Source organism: Canis lupus, chromosome 12 (genome assembly GCF_011100685.1).
Source record: "Canis lupus familiaris isolate Mischka breed German Shepherd chromosome 12, alternate assembly UU_Cfam_GSD_1.0, whole genome shotgun sequence".
NCBI lineage: Eukaryota > Metazoa > Chordata > Mammalia > Carnivora > Canidae > Canis > Canis lupus.
The window spans coordinates 1610114-1630766 of record NC_049233.1 but is presented as its reverse complement, the minus strand read 5'-3'; the positions used below and the strand labels follow the sequence as shown (position 1 = coordinate 1630766).

Here is a 20653-nt window from a genome sequence, read left to right as displayed (position 1 = left end):
GGAACTGTCCTAAGAAACTTCAGGGAAAAAGAATTAAAATAAGCACTCAAGATAGAAAGAGCTTGCAGGGTAGCATTGTTCTCTGCTCTTAGTAAATAATCCATCCTTGGGTGTTTTCAAGAAGTGCGTCTTCCCAGCTGAAGCTCTAGGCTTCCTCCCTCACCATGGGGCCAGGTGGGGTCAAGCTGGCCTGCACCTGGTTCAGCTCATCTCTTTGAACCTGGGTGTGGAAAATGCTCCTATGAAATTGGTCCCCAGACACCTCTCTTGGACTACACATTAGCCTGTGCTACTGGCCCTCTGATTGCTTTCTAAGCTTTCTGTGGCTAGCCCCTGGAGTGGCGCCTCTTGTCCTGGCCAGCGCTCTCTATCCATTTCTATTGGCACAGAGTGTATTGGTAGCCAGCTATCCTCTGGTGCTGCCATCTTCTTAGAGGCCTATCTCCACCTTACCTCCTTCCCTTTTCCAGAAGCACTTCTGTCTCAAAGCCCAGCCATTTGCTGTTCCTGGCAAAGGGACACACCTAGTCACTGGAATGATCTTCAGAACACAGAAGAGGAACTTTCCTCCTTCTTCCTGCATACGTGGCATCAGTACTCTGACTCAGTGGTTCTCAAAGCATATTTCTTGGACCTGCAGCAGGAACATCACCTGGAAGCTTGGTACACATGCAGAACGTCAGACTGCAGCCCCAGATCTACTGAATTAGGAGCTCTGGGGCTGGAGCCCAGTGACCTGCATTGTAACAAGCACTCCAGGTGATTCTGCTACATTCCAAGCCTGAGGACCACTAACTTAAGGAATGTTGTCATTTTGCTCAAGAGGCCAGTACCTCTCTGAATGTGAGAGGAAGCAAAAGGTAACTGAGGGAGGTGAGCCCTGGAAGAGGAGGGTCAGGCATTCTTTGTCCAGGTGTATTCTGAAGCCTAGCAGCCAGCATCTGCCTAGAGAGCCTGCCTCAGACCAGACAGATGAGAGATGTCCATTGGACGGATAGTGGGACTTTAAAGGGACTAGTGCCCAGTGGATCTTAGGAGGCACTAAGAGGTGTCTACAAGGCTCATGTAGGTGGTCTGAAGGGAGAAGAGAAATCAAGATGTGCTTTCACTGAAAGGACCAGACATCATCAAGGAGCATCCAGGGGTTGTGTGGCCTGGGGGTGTGGTGGGGGTTGAGGGTGTGTATATGTGTTGGATTGGGGGAACAAAGAGAGAGAAAGTTCTGGCAAGGATGAGGACTTTACAGGCCTTTAGTGGATGCCCACCCAAGGGTTCCTAGGCTGGGGTATCCTAGGGCAGGGTGAATAGGAGAACAGGGGACCTGTGTGCCCAGGAAAACTTTTCAGCCAACAAAACTGACAAAGCTTCATTTCATCCTCAACCCAGAAATCTCTACATGGCCTCTCATCTGGTTTTATACTTTGGTATTTACTGTGTTGATTTCCCCACAATTTTCTTGGTTTAGGAGAGTACCTTTTGAAATTTCCAGTCCTACTTGGCTGAATGGAGGTGTCCCCATCACAGCCAACATAGCTAAGCAGAACAGAGCGTCCTTATTAGCTGCCCCAGCTCGACAGCCCAGTGAATTTTGGGGCAGTTAGGCTGCTTACAGATGTCCATTCCTCCCGTTTCCCCAGTAGCTGGCCCTCCAAGGAGACGCTGCCTGGAGCAGAGGCTGGCATATTTCCTGTGGGGTCACCACAGATACTCATAACACCTTCCAGGTGCACTTGGAGGGAGGTTGTTTGTTCACAGGCATGTATGACACAGATTTGGGTAGGGATCCAACCCACCTTAAGATGTGGCCATACATTTAGCTACTAGAACACAAGGTGAGGACAGGAGACCATCTTTTCATCATACCCAGCATACTGCCAGGTATGAAATTGGGAATCATATTTGTGAGACTTAGAGCAGGTAGGCTTTGTCTTTGAGGGGCCTATAATCCTGCCCAGGAGACAAGGGAAGCACCTACAGGGAAATATCATGACAAGGGTCACAGCCATGTTGCCCAACCAGGAGCAGGTGTCTGTGGGCAGGCTTGGGCCAGGGCAGATGCTGTAAGGAGGAAGTGAGGTTTGAAAGGTGCATCCCTCAGTTACTTCCTCTCTTATGACAGGAGTGAGCTTGGGAGAAGCTCCCTCGCACCCAGGTAGGCAGGGTTGCCTGGGGAAGCCAGAGGGAGAATCCTGGGTATGTTGGGTAGATTTTGGCAGACACCTGAGGACCGGCTAAAAAGGTAGGCCCTGTGAGAGGTGGCTGTGAGGTCACACTGCCTGGGTTGGATTCCCCGCCACTTTCTTGGTGTTGGTGACCTTGGGCAAGATACATAATCCTTTTGTTTTTTGTTTTTTTAATTTTTATTTTTTAAAGATTTTATTTATTCATTCATGAGAGACACAGAGAGAGGCAGAGACACAGGCAGAGGGAGAAGCAGGCTCCATGCAGGGAGCCCGATGTGGGACTCAATCCCTGGTCTCCAGGATCACACCTTGGGCTGCAGGTGGCGCCAAACAGCTGCGCCACTGGGGCTGCCCTACATAATCCTTTTGTACTTCAGTTTCTTCATCTGTCCAATGGGAATAACATGACCTCCCTCATAAGGGTCTTAGGAGGATTAAGTGAGTTCATATATGTAAGTTGCCTTGAACAGCACCTGGGACACTCTACCCATTTTAGATGTGTTTGCGGCTAACACCCATGTTCCCCAGCTGTGCAGGACCAAGTTCTACACAGTTCCATGTTGACTGTGCATGGAACTGGAGAAAGAAGCGATAAGGGAGATTGAACAGCAGCAGTGAGAGTGCCAGCCCTGATCCCCTTGGTGCTCTCTTTCTTGCAGACCGAGGGGGTGAGCCCCCCATTCACAGCTCGGGTACCCAGCTCTGCCTCAACCTATGACCAGAGAGGACTGGCTCCCGGTCAGGAGTACCAGGTCACGGTCCGTGCTCTTCGAGGGACTAGCTGGGGCCCTCCTGCCTCCAAGACCATCACCACCAGTGAGAGCTGGGGCCGTGGGCAGGGTCCTGGTAGAGATTTAGATTTGAGAGGAATGGCAGGGAATCTTTCACCCACCCCCATCCCCCCTGCCCCAGGAAGGCAGAAGAGAGGGGTGGGGTGGGGACAGACCTCTTAGAGGGAAAGCTGGGGACTGAAGGACCAAACTCCCACCTGATCCCTCTTCTAACCTGGCTAGTGATCGATGGCCCACAAGACCTCCGAGTGGTGGCTGTGACACCAACCACACTGGAGCTCAGCTGGCTGCGACCCCAGGCTGAGGTGGACCGATTCGTGGTGTCCTATGTCAGTGCTGGCAACCAGAGGGTGCGGCTGGAAGTGCCTCCTGAGGCAGATGGGACGCTGCTAACTGACCTGATGCCAGGCGTGGAATATGTCGTGACCGTCACGGCAGAGCGGGGCCGGGCAGTAAGCTACCCGGCTTCTGTCAGGGCCAACACAGGTACGGCTGGCCAGGGGTCAGAGAAGAGCCCAGTTTCTTTGTGCAGCAGCCGCTTCCTTGGGAGCCCCCATCTAGGATTCACGGGCTCCTCTGAATGCACCTTGGCAGGCTGTGTGGTAGTCCCAAAGCACCTGCTGGGGACTTGCTCTGTAACTGCCTCAGTGGGGAGACAGAGCCTTAGGGTGCTTGGAGGCCTTTAGGGAGGCTGCAGGTGCGACTCCGGGAGGACCTGCCCCCGCGAGAGACGCCCTCTGACCCACCTAGGTGGGGCAGATTCTGCTTGAAACAGGCACAAGGACGGCCCTGAGCTCACAGTGGTCGGCTCTTGCAAAGATTGGAACCAGGCAGATCCGCATTCCTGTTGACTTTAGGATTGGGGTTGGAGGGAGTTAGGTCTCAGAGCAGTAATTTCCCACTAACCCTCAAGGTCTCTAAACAGATGGATACTTATTTTCTTTTCCTGTGACGGAGGGACGGAGGGACGCTCACACTGTCTCCTGCCCCTCCCCTTTCTCTCCTTCAGACACAGGGCCCCACCTGCTGGCTTCTCTTCCTTTCTAGGGCACCAGGAGTGGCGGGCTTGGAGGGCGAGCGGGAGGGGCCCCTGGGACACTGACTGTTCGGTCTGGTTCTCTTTCCAGGTGGGGCTGGGGCGCAGGCGGAGGCCCCCGGCGCCCGGGGGAGGGACGGAGGGAGGGGCGCGACGGAGGGGGCTGCCGCTGACCGGCTCTCCCCTCCCCCCTCTTTTGCCCCCGGCAGCGCCAGGCCACTACAGTTACCCGGAGGTGCGCCCCCCAGCCCCGCCCCCCCAGCCCCGTCCCCGGCCGGCTCCCGCCCCGCGGCCCCCGCGCCCCGCGCGCCCCGCTCGGCCCTCGCGGCCAGCGGAGGAGGAGGAGGGGGAGGAGGAGCCTCGGCCCGGGCCCAGCCCGCCGCAGCCCCCTCGGCGGCCGTGGGCCAACCTGCCGGGCGAGCTGGGCCGGTTCCGCGGCAGCGTGCGAGACCTGGAGCGCCACCTGAGAGCTCACGGCTACCCGCTGCGGGCCAACCAGACCTACGCGTCGGTGGCGCGCCGCGTCCACGAGTACCTGCAGCGGCGTCGGGCGGCTGCCGCCCCCCCCGGCTCCCCCGCGCCCCCGGCCCGGCGCCCCGCCCCCGCCGCGAGCCCCGCCCCCGGCGCCTGGAAGGGGGCCTCCGAGCCCGGCACCGACGGCCTCTCGCCGGAGGGCGTGGACCGCGAGGCCGCGCCGCGCCACCCCAAGCCCGAGGTGCTGGGCAGTTCCGCCGACGGCGCGCTACTCGTGTCCCTCGACGGGCTCCGCGGCCACTTCGAGCGCGTGGTGCTGCGCTGGCGGCCCCAGCCCCCCGCGGAGGGCCCCGGCGGGGAGCTGACCGTGCCGGGCACCGCGCGCGCCGTCAGCCTACCCGACCTCACGCCCGGCGCCACCTACCACGTGGAGGTCCACGGGGTGCGGGCAGGGCAGACCTCCACGTCCTACGCGTTCGTCACCACCACAGGTAGCATGCGCTGGGGCCGCGGGAGCACCCATCCCCTGCCCAGCCTCGCCCGACGCTGGAGTCCCCATCGGAGAGTTCCTCTGGCCGCCTCGCTGCTCGGACCACCACCCCACCCGCACCACACCCCGGGGCCCTCAAGCCCGGTCCAGACTCCAGGGGACCCCACAGCAGAGCATGCCCTACTGGGCGCCTAGAAGCCATCTCCACCCCAGGAGCCTCAGGGGGGATACCCAGGGCGAGACCTGGTCTTCAGGGTTCCTGGGACGCTTGCCCGGATTGCCATCCCGGGAACGGACGGGGCGGGCCTGCAGAAACTCACTGGAGCAGTGGGAGTGGGGCACCAGAGTGAAACCATCACTTCCCCACTCTGACTCACTGTGGTGAGGGTGGCCAAAGGCTCTGGTCAGTGGTTAGAGTTTTCCACGATTTGGCCTGGACCTCAAAGGGACACATCAGAACAGTGTGGGGCTGGCCTTGAAGTCATCAGGCAGCTTGTGTCTGTGAGCGGTGAACCCACTGCTTCTTGAGCTGTCTTTCCAGACCTCCTGGCTCACTTCATGCTTATCTCTTCCACAGGAATGATGCCAGGCCCAGGGAAGGGGTGCTCTCGGGCTGCCCTGGGGAGGGATGTGGACCTGTTCTTCCCCACCTAGGGCCCAGATGCCACCTGAGCTGGATGTACCCACGCACACCCTCTTTTCCCTCTCTCCTCACTACCCACTCTCCCCTTGCATCTGCCTTCCCTAACACCACATCCCCTCCTTTCTTCCAGGCTTCTCACTGCAGCACTAATGGAAGCTACGACCACCACCCCGTGGGCAGGGAGATGTGCTTGGGGAGGGACGTGGAAGTCTGTGGGGGCTAGAGGCCACAGGAGCCTTGTGAGGGGGGGATGGTCAGCTTTCTTTCTTTCATTTATTGCCTGCAGGCCTGTCTGTTCAGGAATGTGGTGGACAGGGGTGTTGGGAGGATGCAGTAGCCCAGGGAGTGGACTTGGAAGCAGAAGAGGGAGGCTCTGTGGGCTCTTAGAGGCTAGAAGGCAGAACCTGGGGGCTGGATTTCCTTTCTTGCTCTCATTCCCAACTCTCCTGTTTTTCTCACCCTGCCCTTTCCCAGGGTCCTCTCCCTCAGGCCTCTTGGGGGCCACTGATGAGCCTCTTCCCTCAGGCCCTTCAACAACGCAAGGGGCCCGGGCCCCTGAACTGCAGCAGCGCCCCCAGGAGCTAGGAGAGTTGAGGGTGCTGGGCAGAGACAAGACGGGGAAGCTCCGTGTCGCCTGGACTGCTCAGCCTGACACGTTTGCCCACTTCCAGCTGCACCTCCGGGTGCCTGAGGGGCCAGGGCCACATGAGGAGCTCCTGCCCGGGGATGTCCGCCAGGCTCTGGTGCCCTCGCCCCCTCCTGGAGTCCCCTATGAGCTGTCACTGCGTGGGGTCCCCCCGGAGGGCGAGCCCTCTGCCCCTCTCATCTACCAAGGCATTATGGGTATATCCTGAACTCTGTTCCAATCAGTGTCCTGGGGATGGGGAGGGGCTGGGCCATTGGGGCTTTAGAGGTGGCATGGGGATTGTGGGGCTGGGCTGGTGTTTGGGTTGGAGTGGTAAGAGCAAACAAGGAGAGAGGAGGTTGGAGTTGAGGGTTCAGGGGAAAGAGGAATGGAGGGAGTCTCAGAATAAGGATGAGGTGCAGGGGGGAGATGGGAAGAGAAAAGTCAGAGGGTGGGCCTGGGAGTCAAGAGAGGGGCTGTAGGCTCTGGCTTTCCACTTACAGTGTTCTTTGTCCTGTGTCCTCCCCAGTTCCTGGTCACTCACAGATCTCTGAGGGTAGGCATGGGAAGGCCTCAGCCCTGATGATACTGACCCTTAGCCCCCTCTCCCCCTTCCCTTCCCCATAGCCCCCACCACCCCCTCAGGGGGCAGCCTAGAACAGCAGCCCCCATTCTGGGAGCCTGGCCTGTAGTAGGCTGTGCTCCATGGTCCCAGCAGCCAGTTTCTGCTGGGGATGGAGGTTCTTTAGGGTAGGGAGCTCCACAGGGATCAGGGCTTCAGAGACAGGTGAGGTTTGTGGTGTCAGTGAAGCCCAGGGCCTGGACTTCCTGGCTCTCAGGTTCCCTCCTGGTCCCTCTTTATGACTAGGGTAGCATACTCCCTGCCACTCCAGGTCAGGCTCAGCACTAGAAGAGAGGGAGGAGAGGGAGAGAAAAGTGGACAGAGGAGTCTTCAGCTGCTCCAGAGTGGCAAGGAGGAGGTTCTGACTCCGGAAGAACCAGGGATGACTGGAAACTCCCCCAGTGGTCTTGATGTGGAGAGGGACTGGGACCTTTGTGAGAGGTGGGGAAACTAGCACAAGGGGAGGGCTAATGCTGTCACTCCAGAACAGAGGAGGGCTGCTCACAGAGGCTTGAGGTGGGGAAGTGGAGGCTCTGGGGGAGGGAGCTGTCAAGGAAGGAGGGACCCAGCCGGCTGAGGAGAGGGAAGGAGACCAGGGACAAAGGTAACGGTTGAGTCCACCTGCTCAACTTCCGCCCCCACGTTCCAGACAGGGATGGGCCGAAGCCTGGGAAGACTTCTGCCCCACCACGCCTGGGTGAGCTAGCAGTGACTGACCAGACCTCTAGCTCCCTGCTCCTGCGCTGGACAGTCCCAGAGGGCGAGTTCGACTCCTTTGTGATCCAGTACAAGGACAGGAACGGACCCCAGGTGGTGCCTGTGGAGGGGTCCAAGCGCTCAGCCCTCATCACCAACCTGGACCTGGGACGCAAGTACAAATTCCTGCTCTATGGGCTCCTGGGCAAGAAGAGGCACAGCCCCCTGGTGGCTGAAGCCAAGATTTGTGAGTGAGATGGTCACACACACCCCTGCCCCTGCCCCCTGCACAACCTTGAAGGGGGTCTTCCCTGTGCTTTGGGAACACCAGGAAGGCTTCCTGGAGGCAGTGGGGCCTCAGATGAATCCAGAAGGGAAAACAGTGGTGGGTCCAGCAGAGAGGTTGAGGAGGACAGTGCCAACAGAGGGAGCCATGGAGAGGCAGGAGCCAATGTGGCCCTGGAGGAGAATCTGTTACCTCACGATGGAGATCAGGGCAGCTGAGGGGACTGAGCTTGCCTGTGTAGGACTGAGGAGCTTAGAGCTCATTTGAGGGCCCTGGGCGGTTGGGGGGAGGGGCGGTCTGAAGGGTTTTAACTGGGAATGACATGATTTAATATTTATCTTACCAATAACAATGAGGCTGTTGCAGAAGCTAGCTGGAGAAGTGAGTTAAGAGCCAACAAGAAATGATACTGGCCCGCCTAGGATGGTGGCAGTGAGGCTGGATGAGGGAGGTGGAGGACAATGAGGAGGCCCAGGCAGTCCCATGTTTCTAGAGCAGACAGTCCTGTTCCCTGAGGCGAGGAACAGTGGAGGAGATGAACAGCACAGCATGGGACACTTAGATAAACCTCTTCGGAGCATAGGTTAACAAGATGTTCTAAGTGTATCAACACACTTACTGCCTACAGCGGCCCCGCGAGGCATGCCTGTTTATAGATGAGGAGAGTCAAGGCACAGAGAAGGACAGGGCACTTGAGCAGAAGTGGCAGGGCCACGGGGTTGTCACTGCTGCCCTCACAGGTCTGGAGAGCAGAGAGAAGGCCTGAAAGGGGGCATGGGGGGACAGGAGCCAGGGTGAGGGTGTTGGTGGAGAAGAGATGGTGGCCAACACTCAGAGCACGGGCAGAGGAAGAGGAGCATGCAGAGTAGCCCAAGGGAGTGACTGGCAGACGGGGGCACAGCCAGGGACAGTGGTGTCCTGGATGCCAAAATGAAGGGCGCGGTTAGACATATCAGATTCCATAAGAGTGATTCAGGGCTGTAGAGTGTCCACAGGACTTAGCAATGACCAGGTCACCACTGACTCTGGTGAGAGCTGCCAGTGGAGGGTGGAGCTGGATTAAGAGGGAGATAGAGGTGAGGACATGGCTACAACCAGTGTAGACGGCTCTTTCTGGAAGCTGGACTAGGACTAGAGAGCAAGCAGGGAGGTGGAGGCTGGAGGGAGCTAGCAGCCAAGGAGAGGAGCTCCCGCAAAGGCTGAGGGCACAGTGGCAGGGAGGGAAGGGTTGGTGGTGCAGGGTGGGAGAGAAGGAGGTGGGAGGCTCTCCCGCATTCAAGTACTCCAAAGATGGTGCTTCCCTCTCTTGAGGAAAAACCAACTGGTAGTTAAGCCTGGAAGCAGTAGAGATTGTCCTGGAAGACTTCCTTGGCTGTAGAGGCACAGAAAGGGATGGCCGGGCTCCCTTCTCTCTGAAGCCGTCCACTACGCTGCAGATAGTTAGGGCCACACCAGTCCATACAGTGCTTCTGTGCCATCTAGAACTTGGCACCCTTCCTTTAGGTGAGCACAGCTCTACGCCAGGGCGCACAGCTTGGCAAGCAGAGGCTGGCTGGATTTCAGTCCCTCCGTGCTCCCTCAGCCATGTACCTTTGTGCAGTGAACAGCCTGTACCACCTCACCCAACATCCATATGTGGGAGACAGAGTCCCCCCCTTCCTTTGACCTGTGTCCTCCTCTCTTCCCACCCCTCTTCCCAGTGCCGCTGAGTGATCCCAGCCCAGCAACTCCACCCCGCCTCGGAAAGCTGTGGGTGACAGATCCTACACCAGACTCCCTGCACCTCTCCTGGACTGTCCCCGAGGGCCAGTTTGACTCCTTTGTAGTACAATACAGGGACGGGGATGGACAGCCCCAGGTGATGCCTGTGGAGGGGCCTGAGCGCTCAGTCATCGTCTCCTCCCTGGACCCTAACCACAAGTACAGATTCACTCTGTTTGGGATTGCCAACAAGAAGCAGCATGGCCCCCTCACAGCTGATGGCACCACTAGTAAGTGGCAACTACCTAAGTCTCCCTGTGACCCCTCCCAGTCTTCCCCACACTTGCCCTCAGCTAGGAACCAGCTGGGGCTTCCCAGTGTGATGGCTGACTTGGATACCTGGCCCCACTCCCAGGCTGAGGGAAGCCAGCCTCCCCCGTACTGCTGGGTCCCTTCCATCCCATTCAGCTGCTCCCCAAGGCCCAGAGGATGTGTCATACCCTGACTGTGCCAGACTTCCCAGGAGTTCAGCACTCCTAATGGATGCTGACTGAATAGTGACTCCCTCCCCACTCAGATATGGCAGCCCATCCAAACCCCAATCCCCAATCTGGGGCTGCCAGTGCAGCCCTCACTGGATCCTCTTATTTACAGCATCGGAGAAGAGAGAGGAATCCCTCTACCCAGAGTCCCCAGAGCAGCCCCTGCTGGGGGAGCTGACGGTGACTGATGCAACCCCAGACTCCCTGCGCCTGTCCTGGACAGTGACCCAGGGCTCCTTCGACTCCTTTGTGGTCCAGTACAAGGATGCACAGGGGCAGCCCCAGGCAGTGCCTGTCAGGGGGGATGAGAATGAGGTCACCATCCCTGGCTTGGAGTCCCACCGGAAGTATAAGATGAACCTCTATGGGCTTCATGGCAGGCAGCGTGTGGGGCCTGTGTCTGTGGTGGCCACCACAGGTAAGTCAGGGTTGCTCAGGCCTCCCTCCACCAGCCCTGTCTTCTGAGCAGGACCTGGTCCGGGGCTCCTTTGTACCTCCCTCTGCCTTCTCTTTCCGGGCTGTATGTCTGCCAAGCCTCTACCCTCTACTTCCCCACATCCCAGGACTTCTCATCCAGCCACCAGCCCCTGACCTTTTTCTGGGCCCTGTTTCTCCATCTCCAAAAACAGGTCTCATTTTCCCCACTCTGAACACCTGGAACACCTCCACCCCAGGCTGCCCTGCCCACAGATATCCTCAGCCACTGTGTTCCTTCCCCTACGCTGGCCTGGCTGGAGCTGCTGTCATTTCTGAGCTCCCATTGGCAACTGCTCGCACCCTCCCACCACTGCTGCTCTGCTCAGAGCTCACAGCTCCAAGGCACAAGAGTCCCTCATTTCCCCAGCTTCTTTCTGGCATGAAAAGGCCTCATTCCAGACCCCACATCCCTGACTCCCAAGCAACTGGGAATGGGGCAAAGGCCTTCCTTTCATTCCCCCACCACTCTGCACTTCTCCACCTGTCCACCCTCTCCCTGGTCAGCACCATTTCTGTGGTTGTGTAGCCTTGTGGTTGGAGCACAGACTCTGGATCCAAGTGCCTAGACTTTAATCCTAGCTCTACAATGTACTGCCTGTGGGACCTTGTGTGAATTATGAACCTCTCTGTATCTCGGCTTCCTCATCTGTCCAGTGAGGATAATGAACAGTCAGTGTACAAACCTACGTGCTTAGAGCAGTACCCCGCACACCAAACTGCTATTCAAGAGTGACCTGCTCCTCATCCCTAGCTCTCTTCCTTCCCAGTTTCCTTTTCTTCTCCTTATCTCCCTGCCTTGCCTATCCTTGCCTGCTCCTTCCTCAGTCTCCTGTCTCATGAGTAGTACTCTAAGGACCAGGGAGTGGGTCACAGAAGCCAGTCTCCCTTCTCCAAGGAGCCTCAGCAAAGACCTACTTGTCAGAAAGTGGGTAGGTGCCCTCGGGGCGGTGATTCTAGACTCAGCCAAGGAAGGGCATGGCCCTCCCGAGCCCTCCACCCTCAAATCTCTCTCCCGCTCTTATCTGAAAGGAGGCACAGGGTTGCCCAGGGAAGCCTCAGCCAGGGCACCTTCTGTCTGGTGTCCTGGTAGGTGGGGTGGGGGCCACTGGAAATCCCTGGGGAGGTGCTGGAGCTGAAAGGGAGGAAGGCAGATGGGAAGAGGCCTTAATGTCCTTCAATCCCCAGAGCTCAGCACTGTCCATGGACACGCTAGGAAATTCCTCAGAGATTCCTCTCTTCCCATCTCAGCTCCTTTCTCAGACATGAGAGGAGACTCCCACCCCGACAGAACCCGCCAGCACCATTCTACCAGCAGTACCTGACGGGTCAGGGGTCTGTCTCCACTCTCTCCAATGAGCTACTGAATGGCTAATGCAAAAGCTACCCAAACCCCAAAGCCTGTAGCTTGAGGACTTTATTTGCTGAATGACCAACAAAGCAAGTCATGCTGTAAGCCCATATCCCCCATCTCTTCTCTCAGCCCCTCAGGACATTGTAGAGGAGACTCCTAGTGCCACCGAGGTGGAGGAGACCCCCACACCTACAGAACCCAGCACGGAGGCCCCAGAGCCCCCCGAGAAGCCCCTCCTGGGGGAGCTGACAGTGACGGGATCCTCCCCAGACTCCCTGAGCCTCTCCTGGACCGTCCCCCAGGGCCACTTTGACTCCTTCACTGTCCAGTACAAGGACAGGGACGGGCGGCCCCAGGTGGTGCGTGTCCCGGGCGACGAGAGTGAGGTGACCGTTGGGGGTCTGGAGCCGGGACGCAAGTACAAGATGCACCTGTATGGCCTGGACAGGGGGCGGCGCGTGGGCCCCGTGTCCACCGTGGGCCTGACCGGTGAGTGAGGGTGGGGCCTATTTCCTTTTCCTCCCACCAGTGCCCCCTATCCTCCCCAGGCCATGGCTCTCCCTTGCTGTGGTGGTCGCTTGAGGCCCCCCACTGCTTGGGGAAGACCCAGAAGAGCAGCTCACTGGGGAGTGGGCTATCACCAGCTTTGTGACCTCAAGCGATTTTTAACCTTTCTGTGTCTCTGTTTCCTCATGTGTAGGAGGAGGATAGGAACAGCTGCCCCACAGAGCTGTAGCAAAGAGTGAATAAGTTAATGAGTTAACAGACACAAAGCACTAAGAAAGGGTCGAGTACAGAGTGCACATGCTATCAGCATTGCCATAATGATGGTTATAGTTACCCTTAGCCTGGGGTCTGCTCTGTCCCCTTTAGCTGACAGATGTGCATGAGGCATGGCTTCTTCATCACTGTAGCTGGAAACTTTCTGTGCCACTCATCCAGTCAGTGACCTTATAGGAAAGAGGGACATCCGTCCCATCCCTTCTCTTGGGCACAGGTATGGGGCCGTCTGGCACCACAGAGGACCCAACCTAGGCATCTTCTCTCCAGAGCCCCAGCGCCAGGGGCCAGAACAGAGGCAGGCCTCTCAGAAGGGGTGTCTCTTTTCCCTTCACTCACTGAAACAATGACACTTATTTTTTCAAAACCAACTTTTACTATAGGGGGAAAGATTAAAAACTTAAAAGCAGAAAAACAGGTTTTCAGAACCTGGTTCCTCTATTTCCACACAGCCCAACTTCACAGTGACCTGGCTGGCTTAGTTTCCAGAACCTTCTACTCCTAATTTCTTTTTGTTCTTCAGTTAGCACTGAGAGTAGGGAGAGGGAAAGCCACCCCAGTTACTGTCCTGCAGGCCTAAAGTAGCAGGGTAGAGGCTCGTGCCCAGCCCAGACATGCTGCTAAGGTTTCTCTTAAGTGACCCTCCATCTGCTGTCTGTCCCAGGCAGCCACACTGGGCTCTGTGAGTCTCTGTCCCTGGTCCCTGGGTAAGAAGAGACTGTGTTGGGCACTGACTGAGCTGGCTAAGGCAGTGCGGTAAAAGGAAAATTAAGTTTGGGAATTTGACAGAGTTCTGCTTATGGCTTTCTTGGTTCTTGGCTTTGTGATCAAGCATGATGTTCATTATCAGAGCAGGAAGGTGATGGGTAGCTGGAACTTGCTGAGCTGCCCGAGGTACCATGTGGCACATGCTGTACCATTGCCAGAAGAGGTGTATATGGCCTATTAGAAACATTTCTTTTTTTTTTTTTTTTTTTGAAACATTTCTAAATTAGAAAAACATTGTGTCAAGTGCTGCATGGGGACAGCTGTGCTCATGGGTGGTTATAATTCCACCTTTTCCAGTAAAGCCAAGGCACAACAAGGAGGCTTATTTGATGGCAGAGCGACAGTTATTCTCCTTCATGGGAAGAAGTACGGAGAGGGCAAAAGTGAGCAGGAAGTAGATGCTATAGGAGTCATCAGAGCTAGAAGGGGCATGAAACACCATCAGGCCTGCTACCTGGTACCTAGTAGATGCTCTGTACGTGTTAGCCACTCTTACTCCCCCTCCGTCCCTGCCCTCCCCACTCAGACTCATTTGTGTCTTTCAGAGGCCTCCAAAACAGCGCATTTTTAAAACAGGTTTTTATCTCTCTAGAGCCTAGTCTTTATCCTCCCACAGAAGCCAAATGGCTATTGGGAGCCCACCCACCCAGCTACCTCCTCCACTGTTTTATTTCTTGGGACCACCTTCCAGCTTTGGTCATTATTGAGGAGTACCTCTCAGGCTCAGCTGATTCTGGGGTGTGGTGCCCGCCAGGACCTGAACTCGGCCTTTCCCAGCCGAGACCACTCGTTCATTTAACAAACATTTGTGAAGCACCCACTGGGTGCTGGGCACACAGCATCGAGCAAGGCAAAGCCCCTCCCTGTGGAGCTCACATTCTAGCAGAGGGAAAGAGACAGCAAACTCTACACATCTCTCTGTGGTACTGTATATGACTGTGATGAGACCTGGAGAAAAGCAAAGTCCAACAGGTGAGATAGTGAATGGCGGGAAGGAGGATGGAAAGGGCCTCTCCGAAGGAAGACCTGAAGGAGGGAAAGGAGAAGGCACTTTGGGAAGAATATCCCAGGCAGAGGAAGGGGCCCTGACCATCTGTAGACAAGCCAGGAATGTTTGGAATGGCTGGGGCATGATATGTAAGAGATGATCAAAGCCCCATGTAAGGACTTGGCTTTTGCCCCAGTGAGATGGAAGTCATTGCAGGAACAGGCTCTGACTCATGTCTTAACGGTGGAGGGGGGGTGAGGGTGGTGGAGGGAGAGGGTTTAGGAGACCCTTGTCATCCAGTAAGAGCCAGTGGTGCCTGGAGATGGCGGCAGTGGAGTGGAGTTAGGAGGGGTTCAGCTTCTGAAGGTCTTGCTGACAGAACTTACTCCCAGGCAAGATGTAGGTTGGGAGGGGACTCATGGGAGATGCCCAGAATGAAGTGGTGGCTTCACTGAGGTGGGGAGGCTGTGACAGTGTAGGTGTGGGGAGGTGTCCCTAGGGGAACTTGGTTGTGGACTTCATGAGTTTGAGACACAGGAGGCACCCGAGGAAAACACCAGGCAAACACGAGTCTGCAGGGCCCGAGGGAGGGACTTGGAGCCACTGACATACAGCTGGAGGGTCAGCAGCCGTCCCAGGGTCTCAGTGACCATGGATGCCCCTCCTCAACCCCAGCACAGCCCCAGATCCTGACAGGGACTTAGGGAGGGGTTGTGGCCAGACAGATGTTGCCAATCAGTGTAGTTTTACCTCAGAGCCACCTCATGGGCACCACAAAAACAACAGATGTAATAACTAATGAGGGAAAAAGGAGCTTTTCCTCACGGCCTTCCACCGTCTGTCTCAGCTCCACAACCGGAAGAGACTCCAGCCACAGAGCCCCCTCTGGAGCCACGCCTGGGAGAGCTGACAGTGACAGATGTGATGCCCAGCTCCATGGGCCTCGAATGGACAGTCCCTGAGGGCCAATTTGACTCCTTCGTGGTCCAGTACAAGGACAGGGACGGGCAGCCCCAGGTGGTGCCTGTGGCCGCAGACCAGCGCAAGGTCACCATCCCTGGCCTGCACCCTGCACACAAATACAAGATGAATTTCTACGGGCTCCATGATGGGCAGCGCATGGGCCCCCTCTCTGTGGTAGCTGTGACTGGTGAGTGAGCAGGGGTGAGGCAGTTCTCGGGTCACCCAGAATCCCCCCACCCCACAAGCCCTCCCGCAGGTCCTGTCTGGGTGGCCTCCATGGGTCCTCACTGAAGTCACAGGCACTGTCTGTTCCCTGACCCCTTGGCTTCTCCCCAGGCTAGAACCTGCCCTACCCTCCAGTGCCCCTCCATACTGCCCTCTCCCCAGGCAGGAATGTCCTGCTTCCAGCTGACCTAAATCCTCTGGCAGACGCTGTCTCCCCTGACTGTCCACAGCTGTTTTCTTCGTTTCTCTCAAAACCCTGCTGTGACTTGGACTTCTCCTGAAGTGCTTTTTCATTTGGGCTTACAGTACAGGCATCCCTTGAGTCTCTTCTCAGAGGCCCTCAGTGCCCTGGGGTTATAGTCTGCCTTTCTGCTGGAAATGACCCTTGCTCTTGGCTTCATGGGCACAGGTTTCCATTATTTTTCTGCCATGGTGGCTGATGAAACCCATGGACTCCTCTCAGGGCAGTGCTTTAAAATCTACAACATGAATGCATAGGGTTAGAGAGGAAATCAATTATATTGATATTCAATTATCAAAATATTTTATTTTTTTGAGATTTTAGAGTTTTTATTTATTTGACCTAGAGACAGAGAGAGCACAAGCAGAGGGAGCGGCAGGCAGAGGGAGAGAGAGAAGCAGACTCCCCACTGAGCAGGGAGCCCGACTCGACTCAGGGCGCTCGATCCCAGGAGTGGCTGAGATCATGACCTTAGCTGAAGGCAGACTCTTAATGGACTGAGCCACCTGGGTGCCTCCTGCTAAAATATTTTTAATTCAAATTTATGATTTAGTAATACAGGAACTTCTTCATTATCCGTTAAATAATGAGGCTAGTGGCATAACCTCCCCATATTTAGAAGCAGGATGAGTATAAATGGTATTTTGAAGTTTTTGCAGTCATTCTAAGGTGACATGAAAACATCCATTGATGTCACAAGTACTGCTGGCATCACAGTGACTGGCTGCCTTTATTCATCATTGAAGGAAATGCTACATTTCAGTTAGAGGTCAGAGAAAAAGTAGATGTGCCTGTGTCTCATCTTAGTTCGAGGCCTCCTTGAGGCCTTGGGAGCCCAGGAGCCCTTGGGGTGGGGGAATTCTTCTGCCCGAGATCTCAGCTATGTTCTGTTTTCCTGGATCCTAGCTCCCCTCCCACCAGCCCCAGCCACAGAGTCCCTCCAAGAGCCACAGCTGGGGGAGCTGACAGTGACAGACGTGACCCTGGACTCTGTTAGCCTCTCGTGGACAGTCCCCGAGGGCGAATTCGACTCCTTCGTGGTCCAGTACAAGGACAGAGATGGACAGCCCCGGGGGGTGCCTGTGGCCGCAGACCAGCGTGAGGTCACCGTCCCTGGCCTAGAACCCAGCAGGAAGTACAGATTCCTGCTCTACGGGCTTCAGAATGGGAAGAGACGCAGTCCAGTCTCTGTGGAGGCAAAGACAGGTGAGACCCGCCTGGGCCCCCAGCAGCCTTCCCACCTTTCTTCACACCGCCTGATCTTTTTCTTTCTGCCAGGCTTCCCTGCCAGGCATCCCTTTCCCAGGCTTCCCCTTCCTTTGTCCCCAGGACAAAGGCTTCCCTTTGTCCATCTCTTCGGTTTCGTTTGGAAAGCCACACTGCCTGCCCCAATTCAAGGCCAGTGAAAGATGGGGCCAGTCCCTGGGTCTGCTTCCCCCACTGACTTTTTCTCTCTTCTCATTTCCACTCCTGTTGAATGGGGGAAGCCTCTTTAGGACCCTTCCTGGAAGGTGGGACATGGGAGACTGGGGGTGTGGGAGTACAGGGAGCCAGGGGCCCTTTCCATCTGCCTGGGCCTTGCAGCCCTCAGCCTTACGCAGCCCTCACCTCCTGGGAGTTTTGGGTCACCACCTTCTCATTCTACCGTCTCAGGCCTGTCAGGTCCCCTGTCTGCTTCCCCCAGAGGGCCCTGTTCTTCCTGTGCCCTCTTCCCGGAGGCTCGGAAACTGGGAAGCAGAGGAGCCCAGGGCTGACTGCCCAGCCAGGCCCCGTCGGGCCCAGCGCAGCTGTGCCCCTTTTCTGGGTTTCAGTCCAGGCCTTCCCCCGCCCCTGGGGGTTCCCTGATGCCAGAAAACTCTAGCAATAACAATGCTGTCAGCATCCTCCCTGGCCAAGAAGGCAGCAGGCCAGCTCCTTCCCAGGCCTCAGGATGGCTTTAGGGCAGACACCAGATCCTTTCTCCATGTGAACTCCCGCTCTTCCCCCCACCAAGTAGGCAGCCCCCACTTCTCCACCAGGTCCCATGAGGGCCACCTCCGTCACAATACCCTGCTTTCCCATCTGCTGTCTACACTCATCAGGGATCCTGTGCCCCTTCTGATGTCCCCAAGGGTCAGTCAGATCATAAAGGGTAGGCTCCTTGGTAAAAGGAAAGAAGTAATCCAAGCTGCACCCTGCTAGGAAAAGAGCCTGGACAGCAGGAGGAATAAGATAAGCAGGAAGCTAGGGGTTCTTTTTTTTCCCCCAGAGATGTCACATTGGCCAAGTGGAGGGAGGCATGGGCTGGCTGGGGATGGTGACAGAGATGGGAGGATGATGGAAATATTTTGGGGAAGCGCTGATCATTTGGACAGCCCTGGGTTTTTCCAACTCTAGTGGGAAGCAGTCAAAGAGTCATTCTGGAAAAAAAATAAACACAAGAATCTTTTCTCTCTGTCAGCTTCCCAAGGTGACGCCAGCCTCGGGGCCACACCCCGGCTCGGGGAGCTGTGGGTGACAGATCCCACCCTGGACTCGCTGCGCCTCTCCTGGACAGTCCCTGAGGGCCACTTTGACTCCTTTGTGGTCCAGTTCAAGGACAGGGATGGGCCCCGGGTGGTGCCCGTGGAGGGCCACAAGCGCTCGGTCACAATTACCCCTCTGGATGCTGGCCGCAAGTACAGATTCCTCCTTTATGGGCTCCTGGGCAAGAGCCGCCATAGCCCCCTCACTGCCGAGGGCACCACAGGTGAGGGTGTCTCTGTCAGGGCCAGTCTCTGCTCCTGGGGCTCCCCTGGGGAAGGTGGCAGCACACAGCCAGGCCAGGGAGGGAGATGGCTGCCATCGCAGTAGTTACTCTCCTCACATAGTACTAGCCCTGTAGGACTCAGCCATGGCAAAGCCCTGTCCCCAGACCTCTCAGTCTTGCCCTTTCAGGTCACCCAAGCTACCAGAAACAGCTTAGCCGCTTCGTCTCTGTCTCTATCTCAGAGCCCTGGAGTGATGTGGATGATGCTAGAACAAAGCATCCCCCAAAGCCCCATCTTGGGAAGGAGCTACAGGTGACCAGCATGACAGCAGACTCTGTGAGCCTCGCATGGACAGTCCCTGAGGGCCACTTTGACTCCTTTGTGGTCCAGTACAAGGACAAGGATGGGCAGCCCCAGGTGGTGCCTGTGGAGGGCAGCCTCAGGGAGGTTAGCATCTCGGGCCTGGATCCGGCCCGCAGGTATAAGCTGCTTCTCTACGGGCTACACCAAGGGAAACGTGTGGGTCCCATCTCTACCATCGCCTTGACTGGTGAGTGAGGCTGTGACCAGAATGCGCCGTCCCTCCTTCTGGTGTCAGCTCTCCTGGTCTGACCGAGCCAGGGGATTTCTGAGCTTCCTATTTCCCTTCTTTTAGGGGAAGGGATAGCCCTATTGAGGCATAATTCACATAAAATTTTATGTGAACAGTGAGTTTTGGTAGATGTATAAGTCATGAAACCATTACCACAGTTGAAATATAAAACATTTCCAGCAACCCCAGAACCCATTTGCCCCTTTGCAATCAGTTCCCCAAATCCCAGCCTCTGTCAGCCACTAACTGCTTTCTCTCCTTATGGTTTTGCCTTTGTAAGCCTCTCACTTAACAGAATCATACAATAAGCACTCTGCACTGGGTTTCTAACATAATGCTTTGGGAATTCATCCCCCTGTTCCATAGTTGGTCATTTTTATTACTGACCTCTAGCCTTCACCTACTCCCCTCCTTCCCTCTCCTTGGAGAGTCTTGTAGCAGCAGCCCAGTCACCCATACCTACCTGTCTCTCTGTACAGTGCCCAGAGAACCTATGAAAGCCGAGGCCCTAAGTCCTCAAAGGCCTGAGCCTCGCTTAGGGGAGGTGACTGTGGAGGAAGCCACCCCAGACATGCTGCATCTCTCCTGGACTGTGATGGAGGGCGAATTTGACTCCTTTGAAGTCGAGTACACAGACGAAGATAGGCAACTCCAAGTAGTCAGGTTAGATGGTGACCGGAATGACATCATCCTCTCTGGCCTGGAATCTGACCACAGATACCTAGTGAACCTGTATGGTTTCCATGGCCAGCAGCGAGTGGGTCCTGCCCACATCGAAGCCCTGACAGGTGAGTGAGGAGAACTTCACTCTATCTGCTTCCTGCCAAATGGCTGTAGAGCCTGGAGGAGAGCAAAGTCCCCATGTTCGCCTGGCCTCTTTCTCTCACGTCCTACTCTCTCTCTCTCCTGTCTGTGTTCAGTCGCAAGGGAAGAGGAGGATGAACCTTCAGAGCCTCCCATCAAGCCACACCTGGGGGAGCTGGCAGTGACCAAAGCCACCCCCAACTCCCTGCACCTGTCCTGGACCATCCCCGAGGGCCAGTTTGACCACTTCCTGGTCCAGTACAAGAATGGGGATGGGCAGCCCAAGGCGGTGAGGGTGCCAGGGCATGAAGACGGGGTCACCATCTCAGGCCTGGAGCCAGACCACAAGTACAAGATGAACCTGTATGGCTTCCACGGTGGCCAGCGCATGGGCCCCATCTCTGCCATTGGGGTGACAGGTGAGTAGCCAGTGGAAGCCTCAGGGTTGGGCCAGTGGCAGGACCCCCCTCTCTCAGGTAATGGGTGAGTGGGGTGCAGGAGGCCCTTCTGCTCAAGGTGCTCCCCCGCTGGGGCTCCCTGAGGACCGAGGGGGTCCTCCCATGCAGAGAAGGGCGGGCCTCCGTGAGCTGTGCTGGTGGCTGGACAGGCTTCCCCATGGCTGACCCTGAGGCTCCCAGCATGTTTG

The 20653-nt window shown here is 56.5% G+C and overlaps 1 protein-coding gene across 11 annotated transcripts in view; it reads left to right on the top strand.

Moving 5' to 3' along the window:
- The window catches only part of TNXB (tenascin XB), a 56841-nt gene that overhangs the window by 13386 nt on the left and 22802 nt on the right, over nt 1-20653 (top strand). For 8 of the 11 annotated variants that reach the window (XM_038553596.1, XM_038553593.1, XM_038553589.1 and 5 more), the window contains exons 6-18: nt 2843-2999; nt 3197-3460; nt 6092-6460; nt 7514-7807; nt 9547-9837; nt 10202-10507; nt 12047-12406; nt 15301-15603; nt 16789-17088; nt 18323-18610; nt 18853-19161; nt 19683-19991; nt 20124-20426. In XM_038553596.1, the coding sequence (XP_038409524.1) occupies nt 2843-2999; nt 3197-3460; nt 6092-6460; nt 7514-7807; nt 9547-9837; nt 10202-10507; nt 12047-12406; nt 15301-15603; nt 16789-17088; nt 18323-18610; nt 18853-19161; nt 19683-19991; nt 20124-20426 (3853 nt within the window). Of the gene's footprint in view, nt 1-2842; nt 3000-3196; nt 3461-4342; nt 4556-4723; nt 4976-6091; nt 6461-7513; nt 7808-9546; nt 9838-10201; nt 10508-12046; nt 12407-15300; nt 15604-16788; nt 17089-18322; nt 18611-18852; nt 19162-19682; nt 19992-20123; nt 20427-20653 lie in introns of those variants that run through there. The other 3 variants (XM_038553599.1, XM_038553588.1, XM_038553597.1) reach the window with 3 other exon arrangements.